General features: G+C 41.8%; 1 protein-coding gene across 5 annotated transcripts in view; it reads right to left on the bottom strand.

Moving 5' to 3' along the window:
* The window catches only part of Arhgap26 (Rho GTPase activating protein 26), a 409,111-nt gene that overhangs the window by 5,400 nt on the left and 379,707 nt on the right, over positions 1–24,004 (bottom strand). The window contains exons 21-24 of one of the 5 annotated variants that reach the window (XM_076856779.2): positions 12,536–12,646; positions 12,371–12,400; positions 11,784–11,862; positions 6,283–6,374 (exon numbers count right to left, since the gene is read on the bottom strand). In XM_076856779.2, the coding sequence (XP_076712894.2) occupies positions 6,330–6,374; positions 11,784–11,862; positions 12,371–12,400; positions 12,536–12,646 (265 nt within the window). In that variant the 3' untranslated portion in view covers positions 6,283–6,329. Of the gene's footprint in view, positions 1–6,282; positions 6,375–11,783; positions 11,863–12,370; positions 12,647–24,004 lie in introns of all 5 variants that reach the window. The other 4 variants (XM_076856777.2, XM_076856776.2, XM_076856778.2 and 1 more) reach the window with 4 other exon arrangements.

The raw sequence follows: 24,004 nt of genomic DNA on the forward strand, positions 1-24,004 counted from the left end.
GAGTCTATGGTCCTAACCTCTACTGCTTTGGCCTAGCTCAGTGCTCTGAATGTTGAAGATGTTCAGTGAGTGCTTGGTGGGCTGAACTGCACTGATTGATGCCCAGCACTCTGAATTGCACCAGTGTTCAATGTGCCATAGAAACACTAGAGGTGTTGATGCAGGCTGCCTGGGCGGCTCTCCAGCTCACCAAGCATATAATAAATATAAGGTGCTGCTGAAATGGGTGTGCTTCCTGCCTCCTACTCTCCCTCAGCCATGTCCTTGGCTATGCCCTATAACTCAAGTTGTATCCCCCTGCACCCACACTCAAGTTTCCTCCCTTCCTTAGCTCACTGTGGACTGGGGGCAAGTGTGTGACTAAGATCACTAATGTCCCTGGGGGAAGAAACCTTAACTGGAAGAGATATGGACTTCTGTGTGGTTGAAATACATTTATTCATTTAACAATTGCGCAACTAATGTGTGCCAGACACTATTCTTGTTGGTAGCATACAGAACAAGCAGACAAGAGTCTGCTCCCAGGGAGGGATAATCAATCAATAAACAAGCATATCATTTCAGATAGTGCTAAGAGGAGAGAGAGACTGGGATAGGGATCTGGGTAGGGAGAGAAGAGCTCAAAAGGCTAAAACCTGAATGATCCAAAAGAAATCAGCTAGGAGGTGGTAATGCAAGTACCAAGGTCCTCAGCTGTGCAAGAGTTTGGGGTCAGTTGAGAACAGTGGTCTGCATATTTTTCATAAAGAGCCTTATAATAAATACGTCTCTGGCAACTCTGCCACTGTAGTGTCACAGATAAATGTCAATTAAAAAAAAAACATGGATGGCTGTGTTTCACTAAAGTTTTATTTCTAAAAACAGGTGGAGGGCTGGATTTGACTGGCAGGGGAAATAGGGTTTGCCAACCCTATTTCAAAACATAAAGGTGACCCGTGAGGCTGTAGCATATCAAGTGAGGGAGAGAGGAGGTCAGAAGGGCAGGAGCTGGGCCACAGAGGGCCTCATAAATAATTCCCAGAGTAGGGGGAGGCTGCTGGGGTACTATATTCGGGGAATAACATGATGTAATTTCCATGTTTCAAAGACCATAGGCTGCTTCATAGAGAATGCTTTGCGGGGGAAAGAATGAAAGTGACCAGACCTGTTAGGTGGCTGGTGGACATGTCCAAGTGAGAAGTGGAGGTGACCCAGCCTTGGGTGTCGCAGTGAAGACAGTGAGGGATGCTGAAAGACCGCCTCCTCCACCTGCAGCCCTCCCAGAACCCCACTTCCTGGGCAGCTTAGAGGCTCCCTTGTGAGGATGCACTCCATCAGCATGCAGCACCTGGGACAACCCTGCCCAGTACCAGTCCTGTACCCAATGTACTGCCACCAAGGGCTCTAGCTCATCTCAGATCCTGATGAAAAGTATCCCAAGAAACCAATTTTAGTGACTGCCATGTGAATTTTCCAGGTATTGCTGATCACACTGCTTCCAGATGACTAATGTCATTGAGAACACGAGGTATTTCTCTTTCCAGTTACTGTGTGAGGTGCTCCTGATGAAATGCACAGTTTCCTAGTAGACTGGCAAAGGCTGACACTGGAGTTATTTCTGAGTACTGCATGTCCATCCCCCCACTGACCAAAGTCCAAGAGCTGACAAAGCAGCTGCTTGAGTCAGGGCAGGGGCCTGGAGTCCAAGGCTGAGATCAACCCTTATGAAACAATAGCCTTTTGCCTCCGTGTGCCCCTCCCTCTTCCTCCCCCTCCTCCTCCTCCTCTTTATTCCTGAAAATAAAAATATAAGAGGTACAACATACACACAGCACAGAGGAGCCCACGTGCCTTCTGAACCTGTCATTAGGAAACTCTCTCCTGATTGGTGTGATGATTTCATTTGACAGCTACAGAGCATCCAAGTTAAACAGCCCTTACCTAATACCTCCAGCAGTAAACCTATGAGAGGCAGAAAGGGAAAAAGACCCCTCTGTTGAACCCATCAATAGTTTTCTTTTCTCCTGTAATGCCTGATTTTTCATACAGAGGTGAAGGAATCTAATAAAAATAGGACCTAATAAAATATTATCAGCCAAACCAATCTAAAAAGTGGATTAACATTTCATCAGTTCCATCTTTGACTGCAGCTCAGTTAACACCAAGAGGTGTTTTCTTTCAGGTTTAATTTGGCACTGTTCTTCAGGGAATTAGAAAGGTCACTGGCATTGCTGGTTAAAAACAAACTAGGGTCAGTGAACTCTGCCATGACTCCTGGAGATCACAGAAAGGCTTGGGTAAGGCCCCGGACCCCTTCAACCCAACCTCTCTCCTGCTCTCATTTACCACCATGAGATTTATGATGATTACCAAGTTTGGGGTGGGTGTAGAGCACCCTGCTGGGAAGAAATGGAATTGGCAGTTAAAAATCACGTGAGTATCTTTTCTTGTCTTATTTTTTGGTTAACTATTTAAACTTCTTCAGAAGGAGACTTCACAGGAAAGGAGGCAGGAATATAAAATGACACAAGCTCCTTGTAAAACAATTTGGCACTTCCTTAGTTAAACAGAGTTAGTATGTGACCCAGGAATCCCACTGTTTGGTGTATCCCCAAGACCAGTGGAAACATACATCTTCAAAGAAACTTATAGCTGAATGTGGACATCAGTATTAGTAATAACAGCCCAAAGTGGGAACAAATGACATGTCCATCCACTGATAAATGTTTAAATAAAATGTGGTATAGATCCGAACAGGGGAACATTATTCAGCCACAAAAGGAATGAAGTTCTGACAGAGGCTTCATGGATCAACCTTGAAGTCATTATACAATGTGAAGAGAGCCAGTTACACTGTAAAATTCTATGTGTATGAAATATCCAGAGCAGCCAAATCTACTGGGACAGAAAGTAGATCAGTGGCTCCCTTGGGCTGGCTGGAGGAGGGCTGGCATGATTGTTAGGGGGTGTGGATATTTCCTGAGGGAGGGTGATGAAAATATCCTGGAATTAGATGATGGGTGTACAACTCTGAATACACTAAAAACCACTGAAAAGTAGATTTTAAATGGGTAAATCACAATGGTATATGGATATCTCAATAAAGGTATTTTAATAATGGAAAAAGAAGCCAGGCATGGTGGCATACGCCTGTAATCTCAGCAGCTCGGGAAGCTAAGGCCCTAAGCAACACAGTGAGATTCTGTCTCTAAATAAAATACAAAAAAGGCTGGGGATGTGACTCAGTGGTTAAGTGTCCCTGGGTTTAATCCCTGGTACCAAAAAAAAAAAAAAAAAGACCTCATTTGATCAAAGGAGTGACAACTTAACACATGCAAGCATATTTTGGTCCTCTGTGTGCCTGGGGTGAATAGCTGATAGGAATAAGATGGTCCCTTGCACACATGAGCAGGGAACTGGGACCTGGAGGATGGAAATTCAATTCCTGGTTCTCTTACAAATTTGGGGCTCTCTCACACCTTGCTTACCTTTGAGCAGAAGCCCCTCCCCTGCCAACAGTAGGGAACAGAAATCTGAGCAATGCAGCCCATTCTGGTTCATTGCAGAAATGGTCATGTTACAGCTGGGTCTATTAGGGGGATTCTCATGGATGATGTGCTCAGGGATTGCTTTCAGCAGACCCACTGTGATCTGCCAGTCTGCTGGGACCTGAACACATCAGCTGCTGACAGCAGAGGTGTCTGGGCTGGTTTTTGTACTCTGATTTGTAAAGTACCCAAGTGAAAGTTAACAATGGTTTAAGGATAGTGCTTTGAGGTCTGAGAAGCATAAAGGGAAACACAGGCTCAGCAGGCCAATCAGGCCACTCGCAGTTCTGGACTTAATCCTGCTTCTGCTGGCCCAGGTGGCCCAGGGTTGAGTGTGACCTGGGAATCACCCTCTCCCCCAAGTCTGTATTGCTTCCTATTCTGTCTATCCAAGACTGATTAACATCCCCACTAGGCAGATACATGGGTTGAGCACACAGGTGGTATCCCTTTGATGAAGTCAAGGGTTGGTCTCCAGGAACTCATCTTTGCTCCAGCTTGGAATGTAAGGCCCTTCCAGGTATAGCCAGGACCCATAGAGTTGAGGTGTAGCACCTACTGCCCAGTCAAAAGCCAGGCTTGGGCCATACTGGCTAAAAAGGAGACAGTCCTTGGAACTATGAAAAGATAGGGCCTTTTTGTGAAACAGAGAGAATGATGATGATAATGATGATGATCTCAATGATAAGATATTAAATGCTTAATATGTGTTAAGCTCTATTATGGTTTGAATCTTAAGTGTCTCCCAAAAGCCATATGTTAAAGTCTTGGTCCACAGTTGATGGTACTATTAGAAGGTGATGGAAACATTAGGTGGGACCTACTTGGAGGAAGTTGGTATGTGTGTGTGTGTGAGGTTTATTTTGTTTCTGCTCCTTCCCCCCCGCCTCTTTATCCCTCTCTCTTTCTGTTTCCTGGCTGCCATGAGGTGAGCAACTTTGCCCTACCATAACCCTTCCACCATGATATTCTGCTTCACCACAGGTTTACAACAATGGAACCTCAAACCATGAGCCAAAATTTATCTTTCCCCCTTTAAGTTGTTTTTCCTTAGGTATTTTGTCATAGCAATGGGCATCTGACTAATACAAGCACCATTTTAAACATATGATGTGCATTATCTCAATTTCCTCTCTCAGTACTCTATAAGGTAGGCAGTGCCATCTTTCTATTTTGCAGAAGGAAACTGGGGCATAGAGAGGTTAAGTCACTGCTTGAGGTCACAGAAGAGAAAGTGGTCAAGCTGGGACCTGTAGTACTGCTGGGCTTTAGAGTTCAGGTTCTCCAAGGCTACATGGTTACCTTGGCTGCCCTGTATTGCTGGCTCTCAGTCAGGTGGGAGGAGGTGGGATCTGGACCAATGCGGGCCACTTGCAAAGATGAATGGGTTGGGTAACAAAAATATCTATTCCTAAACCTTTACCCCTGCCCTACCTGAGGCCAGGGAGGCAGCCAAAGAAAAACATCCAATTTCTGAAACCAGGCAGCTGCCTTTGCTTCTTCCTTTGAGGGAAAAAGGACAGATGCCTTTGCCCAGAGATCCAGGAAGGCGAACCCTAAAGGAGAGCTTCACCTGGGGACAACTGAGCTGTCATAGGAACAAGGGCTTTTTCAATAGAATCCAGATTTTTCTCTTGGTAAATGATAAGTCTTTATGGCAAATTATGACATTAATTGTCACTTAAAATTATTTTTTAGGGAGAAAAACAAAATTAAAAGGCATAAGAAAATGGTGCCTGTTTTATGGGGGGCGGGGGGCTGTGCATCCATTTTCACAGCAGGATTCTGGAGTAGGACAGCTGGAAGCTTGCAGGGTGACAATTGTGAGATAGTTTATGTTCCTAAAAGTTAAAAAGAGGATAAACAGGAACCCAGTGAGCCTTACTGCCCCAGAGCTTACCACATGCCCTGCCATCTGGGGAGTATGTCTTGCCTGCTGGGGAGGGTAAACACAAGAGGAAGAAGGCACAGAGCAGTTGGTCTCAGCTTCCACCTGACCTTCGCACTAACTGACCTTCGCACTAATTGCAGCCCATTTCTGTTCTTCAGCATTTTTTTTTTTTTTTTTTTGGTGGAGGGGAGAGTACTGGGGATTGAACTCAGTACTCAGGGGCACTCAACCACTGAACTACATCCCCAATCCTATTTTGTATTTTATTTAGAGTCAGAGTCTCACTGAGTTGCTTAGCACCTCGCTGTTGCTGAGGCTGGCTTTGAATTCCCAATCTTCCTGCCTTGGCCTTCCTAGCTACTGGGATTACAGGTGTGTGCCACTGTGCCTGGCTTTCTTCAGCCTCTGTGTCTTACCCTTTGTCCAAACCTCAGACTTTTTTTTTCTTTTTGGTACTGGGAATTAAACTCAGGCATATTCTACCACTGAGTCCTTTTTATTATATTTTAAGACAAGGTCTGGCTAAGTTGCCCAGGCTGGCCTTGAACTTGCAGTCCTCCTGCCTCATCTGAGTAGCTGGGATTAAAGATGTGCACCACCACTTCCAGCTGCTCCTCCACCTAGACTCTAGAAGTTACTGCCAGGTACTGAGTTGAGTCCCTTGCAGGCAAAAATCTCATTTATGTTTATAACACCTCAAAGAATTGCTGATTACTTGCCTATTCTTGATCTTGTCTTCAGAGTCTTGTTTCTATTCTCTTATTTTGGTTTGGTCTTAACCACTCTATTGATATTTTCCCTAGGTAGGAATGCCAGTTATTCAGATGCTTCCCCCATATTTTTCCAAGGGGCTGAGAAACTCACCATTATCAAAGACCGTGCCTGCTATGAACGAGAGTTCCGAGTCGTGTTCAGCTTTGCAGGCATACAAGGCCTTTGCCTTCCGGAACGGTGTGCTGTGTGAAGACAAGAATTTATTTAACATTTTTTTTCCAAACCTCAGAAAGCCCCAGATATTTTCTCTCTTCTTCTTCCCTTTCCCTGAAGGCCACCTAGTCCTCACTTGTGGTAAGAGCCTGACAAGGCAGCCAGATGGCAAAACATGAGGTGGGACAGTTGCAAAGGTCACAGTAGAAAAATGAGAAATATTCAGAGTAAAGCCACAAGCTCTAAGAAACTACACTCCGTGAGGGGTCACCTTGTGCCACATTAAAACTTTACCTGGGCGTTATGGTTGCTGAACGTGGAAGGACAGACTGAGCCCCATTTCTGGAGCAGGAGTACCTTGTGGGGAGGGAGAGAGGGTCAGGAAGGAACTTTCAAGCTGCTCTGAAAACACTCCCGACACTCTTGAAATACTCAGCGAGTCAAGAAGGAGAAATTCCAGCAGAGCCAGGTCTCGGCTCCTGGCCATGGGCTGACATTACTTCTCCCAGATGTTCCTTATTTTCACTAGGCTAGGTCTTAGGCTAGGTCTTACAGGTGGGGCAGGATTCCAGAGCAGGAACCCTCAGGGTGGACAGGCAATGGAGAAGGTATATGTGAGCAGTCACACATATGTGTGCATGAACACACATGTGCACCAATGTGTGTGGGGGCGGGGCAGCAAGAAGGGCGAGGGGATGAGATTTTTTTTTTTTTGTCCTCATGTCCAGTAAGTGCTGGCAAACACTCTCACTGTGCATCAGAAACACCTGGGGAGCATTTAAAAATTGCAGATGTCTGGATTCTACTGACTTGCAGATTCAAACACCGCCATCAGAATTTTAAAAACAAAAAAACAAAAACAAAAAGTTGGTGGGTGTCACCCTCCCAGGGATTCTCATGCAATCAAGACCGAGAACCACAGTACCAGACCAGAGGTTGGCAGATTTTTTTCTTCAAAGAGCCATGCAGTAAATCTTTTAGGGTTTTTGGTCCTATGGTCTCTGTTGCAACTATTCAATGCTGCACTGCCACAAGAAAGCAGCCACAGATAACATTTAAATGAATCAGTGTGGATGTGTTCCAATAATACTTTATTGACAAAACACAGGCAGGGGGTCAATGTGACCTACCACAGGTCATAATGTACTAACCTGTGTTTTAGAGAATAGTTTGTAAATTCTATTCTCCTCTGTCAATTTTGCCTTTGCTGTCCAACTAGTTTCAAACAATCTATATAGACTTCTAAAGGATCAGAATGACAATCTGGCAAAAGTTGGCTCATTGGCCACCAATGATTCTCTTCCTCTATGTCATCTGAGGAGGTGCTCTTAAAGGCTCAGAGGCAGGAAAAAAGAGAAGAAGAAGAAGAAACAAAAGAGCAAGGAGGTTTTCTGAATTAGAAAATTATCTATAACTGACTAATAGAGAGCCTCCAGGAGCAGTGTGTACGATTTCTGGTGGCGGAGTGAGACTCAGCTGAGGAAGGGTCTGGCTTCGGGTAAGGTCAGGTAGAATCAGATGGGGCATGGTGTCTTGGTCATTCTGGAACTGTTATTTATTTATTTATTTATTTTTGGCATCACCAAGTTCAACTTTCCTCTATGAAACGAGAGTGACAGATGTATGGAAACCTAAACTAGGGCCAAACGTCTAGACCTTCCAGTCTTGGGTCCATGAAAACTGAAGACTTTTTAAGTGGTTTTAAGGAAAAACCACTTAAAAAGTCTGTGTACAATAGGGCGATCAGAATAAATGATATCCAGAATTTGTTGCCAGGGCAACAACAGTTTACTGCTGTTCCCTCTGGTGTTCTAATAGCTAAGAGATGATGGCCAGATGGGAAAAAACTGGGAAAGTGGGAGAAAATGAAGTGGGGCCATTGGGAATAGAGGAGAGAGCCTTTAGTATTCACCAATTCCCAGTGGAAAGTAGCTCTTCCTGTCTAATTATCATTGAAGAATAAAGTTCGGGACAAGGGCACATTCTTTGATTTAACTAAGCTAAGTCTGTGTGTTGGCTGGCTGGGGTTGAATATTCATGTGCAACTTTCCAGGGACAGAAAAATAAAGCCTATTTTTTTTAAGGGGGGGGTAACAGAGAGGAGGAGAAGTCAGCTGGCTGTGAAAACTGCTAAAACAGCCATAAACCATACTAACAGGTAAGTGGAGCTTGTCATGACATCAGAGGTGGAAGGAGAATCCAGGCCACAGGAGTCAAGGTCTTAGAGACCAGGTTTGGAAGCAGGATTACTGCCTCTTGTGGACAGAGCAGAGCAGGGCAAAGTTCAGGGGGATGGGGAAGGCAGGGTCCCTCTGACTGGATTTTTGTAGAAGTTATTTATTAACCTCATTAAGTAAAGGTAATAGGACAAAATAGGGGTAAGCCAGGGAAACCAGCTGGGGTATTTGGCAGATAGAAAGAACAGGGAATGGTCTCAGGTGCCTAAGGTTATGACTTAAAAAGACTAACTTTTCACTAATATTAGGTTTTAGGTATTGAATAATGAAAAGACAAGAAGATAGCACAATAAAAATAAAAACAAAGGACAGGAAAGGCCCTTTTTTTTTTCTCTCAAGAGAAGAGGTGACTAAACAGTCTTTGGGAGGGTCCTTTCCTCTGAGGCTTTTCCTCTATCACCTTAGGATGTGCAAAAGGAACAAAAAAGGGTGTGTGTGGGGGGGGGGGTAGGGATGCTAGAAGGGATGCCTTCATTTTTTATCTATCTATCTATCTATCTATCTATCTATCTATCTATTTATTTTTGCAGCGCTGGGGGTGGAACCCAGGGTTTTGTGTGCACTAGGCATGTGCTCTCCCACTGAGCTACTATCCTAGAAGGGGTGCTTTAGAAAGGAGTAATTCTTGTTCCCCAAGGGTAGGGTTGCCAGAAAAAATATAGGACACCTAGTTAAATCTGAATTTCAGGTAAACAATGAATTTTTTTGTATATGTGGGACATACATATGCTAAAAAATATTTGCTGTTTTTCTATGATTCAAATTTAACCAAGTATGCCATATTTTTATCTTATTTGCTAAATCTGGCAATCCTATCCAGGTGAAAGTCTTATCTTTTTAAAATTTTGTCAACCCAACAAGTTCCGGATCCCACAACTCCCTCTCAAAAGCCTTGAGGAGTTTGCTTTTCAAAGGGCACGTATTAAAACAGATCCTCTTGGCAGAAAGATTGTGTCTGTAGGCTTTGGCTCTGATTAAAAAAAAAATAAGTCCTTGCTACGCATCTTTGGTTCCTAATGTCGGCAGTGCACCCCAACGCTGGACACAAGACAGCCTGGGGTGGTTTCAGCTGCTCCCGTCACAGCACTGTTGAGCCCTCCACTGGGCCTTCAAGGGCATGAACAGGTTTAGATCCTTCTGCTAGTTTACTTTTAATTTTTGCCTTCTGAGCATGGCACGAGGCCAGGAAAGCACTCAGAGGAGTTTCCCTCAAATGCCCTTGCAAGCTTGCAGAAATGACAACCCACTCTATTGTACGCATTGCTGGGAGGTGGGGCCAGCTAGGCTGGCAGGTTGCAATGACTTGATCATTAAGGCACAATTTCCAGGGGCACATGTGCAAATGCAAGTTATGGGTATGGGACTGGGGGGGGGCGGGTCCTCAGGAGGCTGGTGGGTAAATGAAAGAAAAGGGGAATGTGAAGAGAATGTCCCTCCACACTCTTATGGCTTCATTCCCAGCTTGAACCAACAAGATCTAAAAAATGGTTTGAAGAGGAGTGAAGAAGCCATTTCTAGAGGAGACATTATGTAGAAGTTTATGGGGCTATTAATTCAGTATTTTGTTTGTTTGTTTGTTTTTTAAAGCTCTGCCCAGAGAAGGAAATCTGAAGCTTCATGTCTTGTAAGTAGATCTGGGGGAGGCCTCACTGAACCTGATTAATGGGTTTATGCCCCCACCTCTTGGCTACACACTGCAATAGCAATTAGGGGATTGTAGCCCTCTGCATTCCTCTGGTGGACTCTCTGTCCTCCAGTGTCCCCATCTGTGCTCACTTTGGCACACACATGTAGCTCAGTGAGGGCCAATTCCAAGCCCTTCTCAGCCTTGCCTATTTCAAAATGGCAGCTTCCTGAAGGGCTGTGGAAGAACATCATCCAAATGGTGCTATTCTAACAATGACCAAAGGGGACTCTACTGAATAACCATGACCCCAAACACACCAGATGAGCAGCCTATTGCCACTGTCCACAGCCAATCTGGAAATAGCTTGGGAGGTGGAAAGGAGTGAAAGGAAACACCCCCCCACCAAAAAAAAAAAAAAAAAAAAACTTGGAAAAGGAGTGGAGAGGTAGAGATATCTGACAAGCAACAGGGCCCCACAGCTCAGGGACACAAAAAAGTAAATACCAGTAAAGCAGACAGTACTATTTCTTTTCTTTTTTTTTTTTTTTTGGTAACTGATCCCATTATTTGAGGCCCTTCACTCATTCTGTCCAAGGGGGCAATATTTTATTTACTCTCTTTTGATGAAAATGAAAGAGCCACATTCTCCTAATGCTTGAGTCTCTCTGAAGAGTAAGTGAGCTGTCTCTGGTCACTTTAATGTAGTCCAGGTCCTCACGAGGCAATGAGTGATCTCACCTGCACAATCCATACCATCTCTGGTAGCCTGGGATGTAAATATCTCCCAAGCGTCCAGAAGTTATAGGATCTGAATTTTTACCTTATTTATTGGAGTGAGGAAAAAAGAATATGCTGAAATATCTACTTTTCCCATCATTCAAGACAAGTCTAAGTAGAAAGCTGTGCCATGCCTAGACAGGCCAGGCTCTAGGGTTGGCAGCTACACGGAAACTTGAAGTTGAGGCTACCCATGTGTTTGGAAAAAAGAGAGCTGGGCTGAAGGGCCAAACTCCTGAATTCTGCATTGGCTCCATTTAGTCAAGTGACTGTGTCCAAGGCACCTCTCTGTACCTAACTTTGCTTTTTTATAATAGGGTTCAGGCCATGTCTTGTCTCATTCTCACATGAGAATAGACTGAAATGATAGATTGAAAATGCCTGGAGAGGGATAGAGTAATGTATGTAGTTCTCTGTAAATAGCATGGGGTTTTCCTTTTTAAAAAGTTGAGAGTCAGCTTTATAAATTATTTAAGCCTCCCTGCTGGACCCAACCTTGGGAGAAAAAGATGGATGAGAAAATATGGCCAAAGCTAGAATGTTCATGATATTTATAATTCAGCCCTATATTTTGGTTATCTGAAAGCAGAGACTAAATTCAAAAAATACCCATCCTCGGGAACTACACAGCAGAGAGACCTGCATGATCTTTGTCAATTCTTTTCCTGTATTTGAAGAGCTTCTTTTCTACAAAGAGCTCAAATGCAAAGAATTGTGGCACGTAAGTGTGGAAGTCACCAAGGCAAGAGAAATTATAGCACAGCCCTTGGGGGGAGGAATTAGGTCAAGCCGCTCACCCTCAAAAAGAGGAGGTGCCTGTTCCCGCGAGTGCTCAGGATCATGACAGAGACAGAAGGCTGGGAGCCCAGATGGTTCCTGGAGTATATGAAGGGCAAGGAGGCATAAGCCCTGAGCAATTTAAAGAGAAACTGCTTCCTGTCTGTCTTTTATTCTGTTATATTATCTTTTGCCCCATGGATCTGGTCTCAGTGATGAGGTATCAGTGCTCATGGCCAGTGGCCCAACCCTACAAATAAATGTTGTCTGAGGCTACTGATAAAAATGAGAGAAGGCCAGCATGCACCTCAGCACTGTCCCCTTGTATGTTATCTTCTACCAAAGCAGAGAGCCAAAATGATTCATAGAGCCATCAAAAGAGGAGCTTATTCAGGAGGTGCCCTTTCCCCAAACTCTAGGCATCAGAGATTAATTCAACATGAGTTAAGGTTAGAAAGGGTGTGAAACATGTCATGCTGTTCATGCAAGTGGTCCCTTCTGGCTTTGGTCTCTTAGGATGGAACCACAGGAGAGTAGAGGAGGCCCCCATTGTCCCTGGCCAGCTTTGGATAAACGGGAACAGGTTGGTCATCATCCGTGGTTTTACCTGGAGTCTTCATGGACCGCTTCTTCTGGCCTGTCAAAAAGCAAGTGCAGGTTTGGATGGCAGGGAACAAAGTTGACGAGGAGGCTGAACACTGCATGAAGAGAGGACCAAGCCAATGAGAGAACAACGGCAGCAACAGAAAACCAAACAAACCCTGCAACAGACCTGACGGGGGATGAGTCGCTGGACGTGGATGAGGTGGGCATAGGGCTGGATGGCGCCGAGAACATGGGCCAAGATGGCGAGAGGGGTGAAGTTGGGCTTGGATTCGGGGGGCTGCAAGACAGAACAACCAGAAAACTCATCAGCACACACAGGGAAACCACAATGGGTGCATGGGAGGTTCATGGGAGGCCAAATGATGGGGCATTGGAGCAGAACACAGGAACACTAAAACCCAGGGACATGTGGTCAAGGTCAAGTCACATTTCTCCAGACCAGACCTTTGCATCTTCCAAGGAATTCCTGTTCTGTAATTCCTCGAAGCACAAACATGTCTCTTTGCCCAGCAGAACAAACTGCTTTCTAGGTGACAGGCACTTCTCCAATCATGTTCATGGTACCTCTGGCCATCAGTGGACAATGCCTGAAACCATATACCTGAGCTCCGCATCCTATCACCAGCCTTGTTCCCACACAGGGCTAGCTTAGCACCAGCCTCAGCTCCCACTCTTATGGGAATGTTTTAAACTTACGTCTCAACAGAAATGACCATTTTTTTTTTTTTTCTGGGCCACAAGGGCCAGAAAACAATTTCCTGTTTACATTTTTAACTGAATGGGCTATGTGTCATTAGAGATCCAAAGCACCGCATTAGAAACTCGATAGTGGATATGGACACACACCTCTTAGAAGGTGGTGTGCAAACACGTCTGCGTGCAGTTCCCTGGAGGTTTGCTCTCTAGACCAGCCGTTTCTCCTTTCGTGGATTCTGGGCATTTTGCTGCTTAAAGAAAAAGCCCCAGTGGTAAGGCAATTTGAAAAAGAAAAAAAGCCCTGAAACCTTAAATCTGTCCATTTTGTTCTTTGATGGGTGGTTGATCAAAGATTTGAAGAGGAAAGGTTGAAATTACTCATAAAATATGGTTTGTGGATTTTAATTGACCATACTAGCCCTTTGACTTATTTCCACAAATTATACAAACACTTGAAATCACCTTAAGTCCCAGATAGTGCAAACACCAAGGGCTGAGAAGACATGGAAACCAGCTGGCCGGAATGCCTGCAGCCCCTGAATCTCAGCTGACTGCTGGGCTGTTCAGACCAAGCACTTTATGGAGGTAAAAAAAAAAACCAAAAAACGACAGAAGTCTAATTCAAGGGGAGGAGACTTTCTAAGCAAGAACACATGTATGTTTTACTAAATGGGACTTCTCTAGGGTACACCAATTCAGAGGTGAGATTCGATAATGGCCCTAATTACCTATTGTTGTAACATAAACACCTTTGGAAACATACAGGAAAAATCTATTTCATAAGTTCATTAGATATCCTCAGATGAATCTGATGAAACATTCATTAACTGCCATTATGTGTATTATATTTCTAGAATACAAATTCCATAACAGCAGGGATTTTTCCCTTTTGCTTATCGTTGTATCTCAATGTCTAAAATAGTACATTACAGGTATTCAGTAACCATAATTCTTGGTACAGATGGGATAGGAAGCTGAATGTGTTTCCTACATATAAAAATCATTTTTTTAAAAAAAGATATAAAGACTTGTTAGTTGTCCTGTGGCAACCACTGACCAAAGGAACAGATTAGTCCAGGCCACTAATTATGAGTAAATTAGTGAATCTCATTTAACATGACCCCACAAGCCTGCAAACAGGCACTATTTAAATTACCATTTCACAAATGTGAAAACTTGGGCTAACATGAGGCTTGCCTCAGGACAGCCACCCTGTAAGTGACAAGGCTAAGGTTCAAATCCCAATCCCCAAGCTCAGGGCTCTTTTACCAGTGTACTGTCTCTGGGACAACTGGTCTTGCTGAGTGCCTCAAAGCTGTGCTGAGCTTCTTTACCGACCTAGTCATAGCATTAACAACTTTTTTTTTTTTTTAAACCACTGATTTCTGAATTTCCTGTACATGCTACCACATCTGCAAAGGAGCATGAGAATGCAGATTCAATAAGACTCCACACATTGTAAATTCCAACAAACTCCAGGATCCTGCCTCTAGTGTTCTGTCTGGTAGATTCATATAGCAAATGGAATTCATATAAGGGAAGAAATTCAATTCAGTGTATGATTCTTTAAATTTTTTTTTCTCAATCTAGCAAAGACTTGTCATTGAGTCCCTAGAATGATCATGACAATAAGTGGAATTTGCCAAGATCCTTGACTTCAAAGAGCTGAAAATATATCTGACAAGATGGGGCAAATTAAAAAAACAATCGTAATACAAGACAGCGAGATCCATGAGCTAAGGGATAAGTCGCTCTATTATTAGTGTAATACCTGTTCCCGCTCGACTCAGTCTAGTCCTGGAGCAGTGTTGCCTCACTTCCACTGTAGTCCTCAGCACAGTGTTGGCAAGAGAGGGCTCACTTTCTCAGTCCCCTCATTTGACCCTGCCCCACTAGATAATGTCCTAGGAGGCAAGGCCTGGCAATGACTACAGCCCAGGCACCCAAGTCTGACCAGGAATGATTTGGAGGTTTGAAAACAGCCCAGGCCTAGAGGCCTGGACTAATCTGTTCCTTTGGTCAGTGGTTGCCACAGGACAACTAACGAGTCTTTATATCTTTTTTTATAAAAATGATTTTTATATGTAGGAAACACATTCAGCTTCCTAACCCGTCTGTACCAAGAATTATGCCTTTGGCTAAAGGCAGAAGTGGGAACCTAGTCAAGAACACACGTGGGTTCTGAGTGTTTTCTCATATCATCATTATATATAAATGGTTCTTGGCCAGTAGGACAGGGCTGAAAGCATGGCGGGTGTGGCTGGAATGCAGGGTATGCGTAACTACTCTGAGTTAGTCGTCAATCCCCATGTCAATTGCCATAGTATCAACTGCTATTTTTAACAACTACCAGAACTTCATTTATTTGTGTTTTAGCCACAGCAATAACATTTATTTGCTATGAAATGACCACAATTTAAAAATTCATTACCGCTACATTTGAGTTAGTGTAAACAATAAAATGCACACTCCCTGGTACTTCTATTTTTAAAACACTAAAGGAATTATGACTTTTGTTTACTTGTACTTCACAGACATGTCATAAATGTCCCTATCAATAATACTAGTGCACATTTTATATACTACAATGATGCTCATACCAACAGGTGGCCTATCTACATAAAAATACTCCTCCAAGAGACACAGAGCATATAACATTTCAGTTTTGATGCAACTCAAACAACATATAAGTGGAATAAAAGAGGTACAGGGATGAGGATAATGGTCTAAGACTGTACATTGTTAAGTTTTCCCTTCACTACAGCAGTATCTGTCTATAATTTGCTTAAAAATGACAGACAGCAATTGACAAAAAACTCACTCCATAAAAATCCCAAACAAAACAGGCTAATAAAAAAATGTTCAATTTCATTCTTGGCTCTAAAACCTTCAGTATCGAATTCTCAACCTTTTTTCCCACTAATGAGGCCAAAGATATCAAGATTAAAGTTAATATAGGAGAAATAACTTTGTAACTACAGTTTTAGCAGATGACCTCTAAAACCCTCCCTAAAACCCTCAGTTCAGCCTGGTATTTTGGAGCTCAACACCCCAGCACCCTAAGTACTCCTGGGGTACTCCTGGGGTCATGCCAGGACCCGCATCAAAGCCAAACTATAGCAACAATGACAACAGCTTTAACTTTAGCATGGATGGAACATTTGCTGGTCTGGTTTGCATCCAACTGGAAGGCTTGCATCAGCTCCAGTTTGCTGGCCCACAGAGTCCCCAGAAGGAGTCAGACAGTCCCAGTCAGTTCCTCTGACATTCACTGGACAGTGAAAGAATAACGGTTAGGAAGATAAGGCTAAAAGCCTTGGCAGCATGCAGGGCTGTGGCCGATAGTTAAAGCACAGTGTGTAGCAATATCATCAGCTTGACACCCTTCTGTGGTGACTCATTTGAATGATGGAACGTCTGGTGTACCAGCCAGGGCATGCCTGCCATACTGTGGATGGGGCTGCCCAGGCAAGCTCCCAATTTGAAGATGAATATGGCAGACCCTCTCTGGTCTCCTCACCACAGTCATGGAGCTGATATAAGAAGAGTGCTCTTACTGGAGAGGTAAGCTGACCATTACAAAGAAAGATAATTTTTCTATATTCTGATAAATTGAAATTATAGTCAGCTTGGTAGGAATTGAAAAGTATGAAAAGGTAAGAAGAAAAATGATAAAGTTAATAGTGACAATAGTGTCCCCCTCACTTTTGGGGGGCATAATGCTACAGATGTAGTTAATAGCTGTTTTTTTTTAAATCATTTAATAAATAATAAAAATTTCCCATGTCATTAAATAGCATTTGATATTGCATTTTAAAATGGCTATAGACTATTGTACAGTACACTCTGATTTATGTAACCATTCACTCATTGTGTACATTCAGATCACTACCCCCCTTTAACTATTATAATCAGTGCTGCAATCATATCCTTGTAGAGGATCACTGTCTGTATCACCGATTGTTTCCTTAGCATAAATTCCTGGAAGTAAAATTAGTGGGTCAAAGGCTTGGAGCTGCTTTTAAGGGTCTTGATATATCCTGCAAATAGCTTTTCAAAAAAATCCTATCAAACTGCACTCCTACCAACACTGGGAATGCCTTCTCACTGTGACCCTACCAGCATTGAGCATTATCATTAAAACAAATAAATAAAAAATAAAAAAGAGAAAAGAAACCTAGACCAACTTTCTTTTCCCCTTAGTTTATGAAGGTTACATCGAATTCTTCTCTTTCCTGGCATTTTCAATGATGTACAATTGAATATAATTCCCTTCCTGTGTTCTGTTTCTACCTGGAAGCAATGTTTAATTTTCCAAAGGGCATTCTGCCAAGAAAGTAGTTTGGGAGGGAGACAAGTAGATGGACAGAGAAACAGACAAGCACAACCTGGAATGTCAGACACCTGGCCTGATGGTGTGTCTGCTCCCAGAGAAGCAGGGAGTGGTGGGTATGTAGCTCAATAGAGGAATCTCCAAGACAGGGCTAAGTAGGAGGAAGGAGGTACACAGGGAGGGGAAGAGTCTTGTGCCAGCATCACACTATGGAGAAGACATAAAATCAGCATTTACACCGCTTTGGGCAAGCAATGGCCCATCATCTGCTGTATGGGTTCCTGGTCACTTATTTCAGGCCTGGGCTGCAGATCCTGTCATTTCACTGGAACAGAGCTGACCTTAATGATCCACCTTCCTTCCTTCCTGATTAGACTGGGAATTGGGGATGATGCCATTATATCCAAGGGGAACTACTTTCAACTTCTCCCTCTGTTGCCATAATGAGAGAGAAGAAAACATTTCATGAAAAATCTTTGTATTTTTATCTGATCTATTCCTAGATCAGTGAATTCTTCCTTGAAAAACATCCCTTTATGTCTTGACTTCAGGTCTACATAAAAAGAAAAGGAAAGTCAAAACTTCAGCCATCAAAAAAGGGTCAAAAGGAATACTGATTAAATGAAGTAGTGGTAAGTCAGAGCAAATGATACAACAACGAATTTTTTACCTGTTGGGAATTTAAAAACATATCTTCCTTAATGTATGTCTACTCAAGCTTCTATAACAGAGAAGTCATATATACTTACCAACTTTCAGTTTGTGCTTTCCAATTTTATAAGTGGAAAAAAATCCACGTGCCTCAAGCTTCATTGTTCTGTGTTCTTTTCTGACAATTACTAAGTATGCACATGTGTTTACACAGATTCTTTCCCCTCATCTAATATAATTTAATATGCATTTTTATTCATACAAAGGCAGTTCTGTTTCTTATTTAATAATATTAACTGGTGAAATACCCTTAGGACTGTAACAATTGTAGGCAGTTGATTTTTAAAATACTTTAAAAATAATTTCGCTAAGGCAGGGGATGTAGCTCAGTAGTAAAGCACTTGCCTACCATGTGTGAGGCCCTGGGTTTGATCCCAAGCATGTCCTAAATAAATAAAATAAAGTTTGACTAATCTACAATGTAGTGGTTCTCTTTTCCAGCTTTTTAAAAACAATTCTGAAGTAAAAGTTTCAAATCAATTTTAAACTCAGATGATATGGGTGGGAATGGTGAGTAATTCCACAATTTAAACAAAATATGTAATCTTATAATAGGGCATCTGCTATCCTTAGGTTTCCCCCACTTGCTAATTTGATTCTTCTCACATAGCATAATACAGAAATACAAGGTAGAGAGAAAAGTTCTGGATTTGAAATAAAGATGTTTGGACAACAGTCCTGGTTCAATTGCTCTTTGTCTAGGGAAAAAAAACTCAAGGGAAAGGACCAGAAAGGTTAAATTGGCCCTAATGCCTCTACTGTGCGTGTGGCACACAAAACTTACTGAGCTTAGTATTATTTCCTATTGAACAAGGTTTGGCCTCTCAATGTTTTTCAATAACACACTCAGGTATATCAGAATTGGTTCCCAACAGAAAACATATTTATTCTCTTTCAACTACACAATTTCACAAGTTATGAAATTATTTGTAAAATAATGCTAAAGTACTTTGGGGGCACTACAAAATGTCTATATGATAGCATTTGCTATCTCCCAAGATTTGAATGGTTGATAATAAATCCTAATACCTCCCTACAAGGCACATTACTATCTTAAATTGAGCGCAGTTACAATTGTCATTCTGTATAAAATGAAGATACTGTGCTTGCAAAACCAAATTCACTCACTGTGACATAAAAATAAAAGGAAAGATACAGTGTTGGAGGATTGGATTGAATCTTTCACTGTTCTAAGATCTAACTGAACAGTCACCATTCTAATGCCAGAGGTGGGTAAATGTGATTCCTAAATAAAATCTGGAAGCATGAAGCTGTATCTTCTCTAGGGGGCTGAGAATGGAGAAATGGGGACACAGGCATTCACTTTTTATTTTATATTTGTTTACACTGTTTGGAAGTTTTTTCATAGACCTATTCATTTAATAAGGATAGTAGAAAGTGCTTTTCTAAAAACAGAGCTAGAATAATTAAATATGGAAAAAAAATGACCCAGGACTCCCTACCTCATACCACACAAATCAAATGACTTCCAAATGGATTACAGATCTAAATACCAAAGGCAAACAATAAAAATGGTAGAGGAAAACAATCAGGTACATGGGGGTAGGATTTATCCAGCAGAGCATAAAGAGGGCTAACTGTAAGGGAAAATACTGATATACTTGACTATATTAAAATATTAACATTTATTAAAAGACAATATTAAAAGAGTAAAAAAGTTAGTTTGTAACATGTAAATTAATAAAGGGCTCATAGCTAGACTATATAAAGAACTTCCACTGGTCAGTAAGAATATGACAAGCAAGTGGGATATGGGCAAGAAACTTGAACAGGGACATTAAAAGCGAAAACTCAAAAGAAATGGTACTCAATTCTTCTATAATGAAGGAAATGCAGATTAAAAGCACAATAAGATGATACTATATACCCACTAGAATGACTAAGTAACATCAAAATAGTGAAAATACCAGGTGATTATGGGGAGATAGAACACCTGAAACTCCTCTTTTGCGGGAGGAGGGGTATACGCTGCTACAACCATTTTGAAGAATAGAGTGGCATCATCTAGCAAAGGTGAGGATACCTTTTTCTATGACCCAGCGGCTCCATGCTCAGATCCACACCTAGAGGAATGTGCACACATGTCCCTGGAGGGGACAAGGTACAAGGATGTGTGGAGGAAAGGATTTGGAGAAGTAAAAACTGGAAACCCAAATGTCAGCAAAAAATAGAATGAAAAAAATAATTTTAGTATATTGCTACAATGGTGCCCTCTATTACAAAGAAAATGAAAGAACTCCAGGTATATGAATGACTCTTAAAATGGTTGAGCAAAAGAAGCCAGACTCAAAAAATAATAACATATTACTTTTAGGGGTACATACAGTCTATCCTCATGATTTTCAGATTCCTAACTTACAAATTCAATTATTCTTTAAAATGCCTCTGAACCCCCTACCCCCAAATAAACACTTGGGTGCTTTGAAGGTCATTTGAGGACATGAACGGAGCAGTGAAAAACTTGAGTCACCCAATATGCATGACTGAGGTCAAATGCAGCGAGGCTCTGCCTTCTGGTTCCAGTGTCCTTTTGAGGTCTATTTAGTGCCACATTTTTGTGCTCTTTTATTGGAGATTTTGTTTTGTTTGAAATGCCCGCCCCCTACCAGCCCACAGCTGAAGCCTATCTGGTCCTCTTTAGCCCAAGAAGGCTGTCATGTGCCTTGCAGAGAAAATACATGTTAGATAAGCTTCATTCAGGCAGGAGAGATAGCACTGCTGGTCTTGAGTACAACATTAATAAATCAACAATACCATTAAATAAGGTATCTTTAAACAGAAATATAGATACAATTGTATCATTTAAGTCGAGGATGATGATGTAGGGATAAGAGGCTTGTGGGAACCATCCCTTGTAGTTCCCCTAGGAGCCAAGATTGGGTATTGGCTAATTCCGTGTTTGCAGTGACTCTGCAGAACATAACTGTGGTGAATAGCAAGAATCAACTACATTTAGAGGTAAAAATATAAGTAAAAATAAGGAGTTGATGACTGTAAACATCAGATTAGTAATTACTGTGAGGAGGGAGAGGAGTGTGATAGGAGAGGAGAAAGCAAGAGATGGGCCACTGGTGAGATTGTACTTCTCCCCTGGGTGTTGGTCACTGGGGTGTTTGCTAAAGAATAATTAGTTAAGCATTATGTTTATAGCTCATGTACTTTTTTTACATGAAATATATTAAAAACTCATACTTTTGGACACTAAGGATATCAACATATTAACAGCATTCATTCTCTTAGTAATGAGAATAAAGATAACTTGTATTCTTTATACTTTTTTTTTCTTTTAAAAAGGTTTTATTATTTAGAGTAGTTTTTAGGTTTATAGCAAAATGGAGCAGAAACGATAGAGTGCCTACATACTTCCTGCCCCTACACATGCATACCCTTATACTTTAAAATGTTTTCCACAATTAATACATTTGTGACCCAAAATGAATAAGTGTTGTTACAAAAATAATCTCCCCAGCCCATTCAAAGTATTAACAGTACTCTCTAGAAGAAGGGTGTGTGTTAGGGGCAAAAGATACTTTAGACTTTGTTGCTCCAATCCATAGTTTAGGTTGCACAAGACAGTAGCTCCCAACTGATTCTGTTTCTCTGCTTTTTCAATCATATGAAATCAACAAATATTTACTGAGCACCTTTTATGTGCAATAACTAATTCTTATATTCCACCTTTCTCACTAAGGAATTATGTTGACTATTTTAACTTTTTTGAACTTTTTTTTTTAACTTCAGTAAAGTTATTATAGCAAATCAATGGTGCCCCACTCCCCCAATCCCTTCCACTGGGGTACAGGGAAGTCCAGGAGAACATCTTTGATGTCCTGCTTTGAGTAGGCTGGACAATATGTTAACTACACTGTCTGTGACCCCTTGGCCATCTGGCATACTTTTCTATACAGTCTACTTTCAGGGAATATTTCCTGTTTGGGCTAGGGGGAGGAAAAGGAGGGTAAAGGATTTCATAAGAATCTAAATGTCCAAGGCTGAAAACAAAAGAGAATCTAAAATTAGCATTGGTGGCCCAAGATACCTCAGCTTAGCAGTAACCCTGGGGAGAGGGGATTCCTCGAATAACAAGCCTAAAATATTTCATTACATTCAGAAGTCAGAGCAATATATAAAAAGCACTTCTGCCGAGGACAATGTCTAGGAGGGTTAAGTTAAATTCCTGCAAGCATACAAATCTAAGTCCGGATACCATGAAAGGCGTATGAGGCAGAGAGATAAGAAGAGACAAACTCTGGTGGAAAGGCCAACAGTCTCTGATTCCCTTTCTTTCTCCCAAGTGAATAGCTGACTTCCCTCTAATTCTGGTGTTTATCCAATAGTCTAAACATGTGGAAAATTGTTTCTGATCCTATTTCGACCTACTCAAGACTTCTTCTGCACTCTGTACATATCTTACGTGCCTGGCCCTGCTCCTCCAGTGTGACTGTACCCAAAACCCACTTTCTCCCCATCATCTTGCTTGGCCTCCACGGTGGCTGGCACAGGCTGCCAGGAAGGAACACAATCTCACCAGGCTTCAGGGCGATTCTTCACCCCTTGTTCCTTTGATTCTGAAGTGCTTACTGACTTGACTGGAAAACACTTTAAATGATTTTCCAGCAAGGTCACCCTTTCCACTGGAAAAAAGAGTTTTAACATCTGTGGATAAAAACAAACCCAAGGAAAATGATTTTTATATTCCCCTCTAGTTCATGTACTTCAAAACCAGTCCATCGAGAAGTCAATGAAAGCAAAGACAGCAAAAGACCATTAATTCTCATCTCACAAAATTAGGATTTCTGTTTGTTTCCAAACTTGAGGTAGATCCAAATTTACTCTAGAATCTTTTGAGATACTAAGCAAATTTACAGGGGAAACAAGAATTTTCATGTAAATGCTTAATGAAACCATTCCTGTTGATCATTTCAGATTGCAAATCTAATGATGTCACTGTCTACTTAAAACACTTGGGGGCTTCCCTGTTGATAGTAGAACACAGCCTCCTCACCTGGAATACTCCATGAATCTCAAGCCCACTTTATTTACCTTTTACCATTCTGACTATCCTATGGTACATTCTAAGAACATGAACCTCCTAAACACATAGCTCACTAAATATTTGAATGTTGTTGAATGGGTAGCATTTTGCTTTCTTAAACTTCCCATTACCTAATAAATGCAGCTGGGTAGAATGGAATATGCAGGTACAGTTTATTCTTTCTTCTCAGCTTTCCCACTCCTCTTCCTCTGGTTGGGTAAGTTCTTGTTCACCCCAGAATTGAATGATTCCATTTATGTGATGTTCTTAAAAAGACACTGGTGGGTCCAGTCTCCCATGGATTTTACAACAGGGATAGGCATGTGATCCAGTCTGGCCACAGTGACTGGTTCAAGGATGGACATGTAACTTAACATCATTCATTCATGGGGTCTAATACATAAATGATGTTCTTTCTTGATCTTATACCTAAATGTATTGGCTTAGGGGGACCAGAGATCTTTTTTCATATTACATAGCAAGCATATATATGCAAAATAAAGTTTTGAAAGAAGGGAAAATGACCCAAGCAAAAATAATAATTTGGGCTCCTGGATCCAATTGTGCTTAAGGATAGACCTATCCTGAGACCTTCTAAAACGTATGCTCAAAACTGCCATTTTTTCCCCAAGGAAAAAGCAAAGTAGGTTTCCCTCATTTGAAGGTCTCTCATGATAAGCCCCAATGCTCCTCTCGTAGTTGTCACATGTCTTCATTTCCCCAGGATTCTCTAGGTGGGCAAACTTTTTCTGAAGGGACCATGAAGTAACTAGTTAAAATTATAAACCAAGAGTCAAAATTGAGGTACTTTATATAACCATTTAAAATGTTAACTGCCT

Source organism: Callospermophilus lateralis, chromosome 5 (assembly GCF_048772815.1).
Source record: "Callospermophilus lateralis isolate mCalLat2 chromosome 5, mCalLat2.hap1, whole genome shotgun sequence".
Taxonomy (NCBI): Eukaryota; Metazoa; Chordata; class Mammalia; order Rodentia; family Sciuridae; genus Callospermophilus; species Callospermophilus lateralis.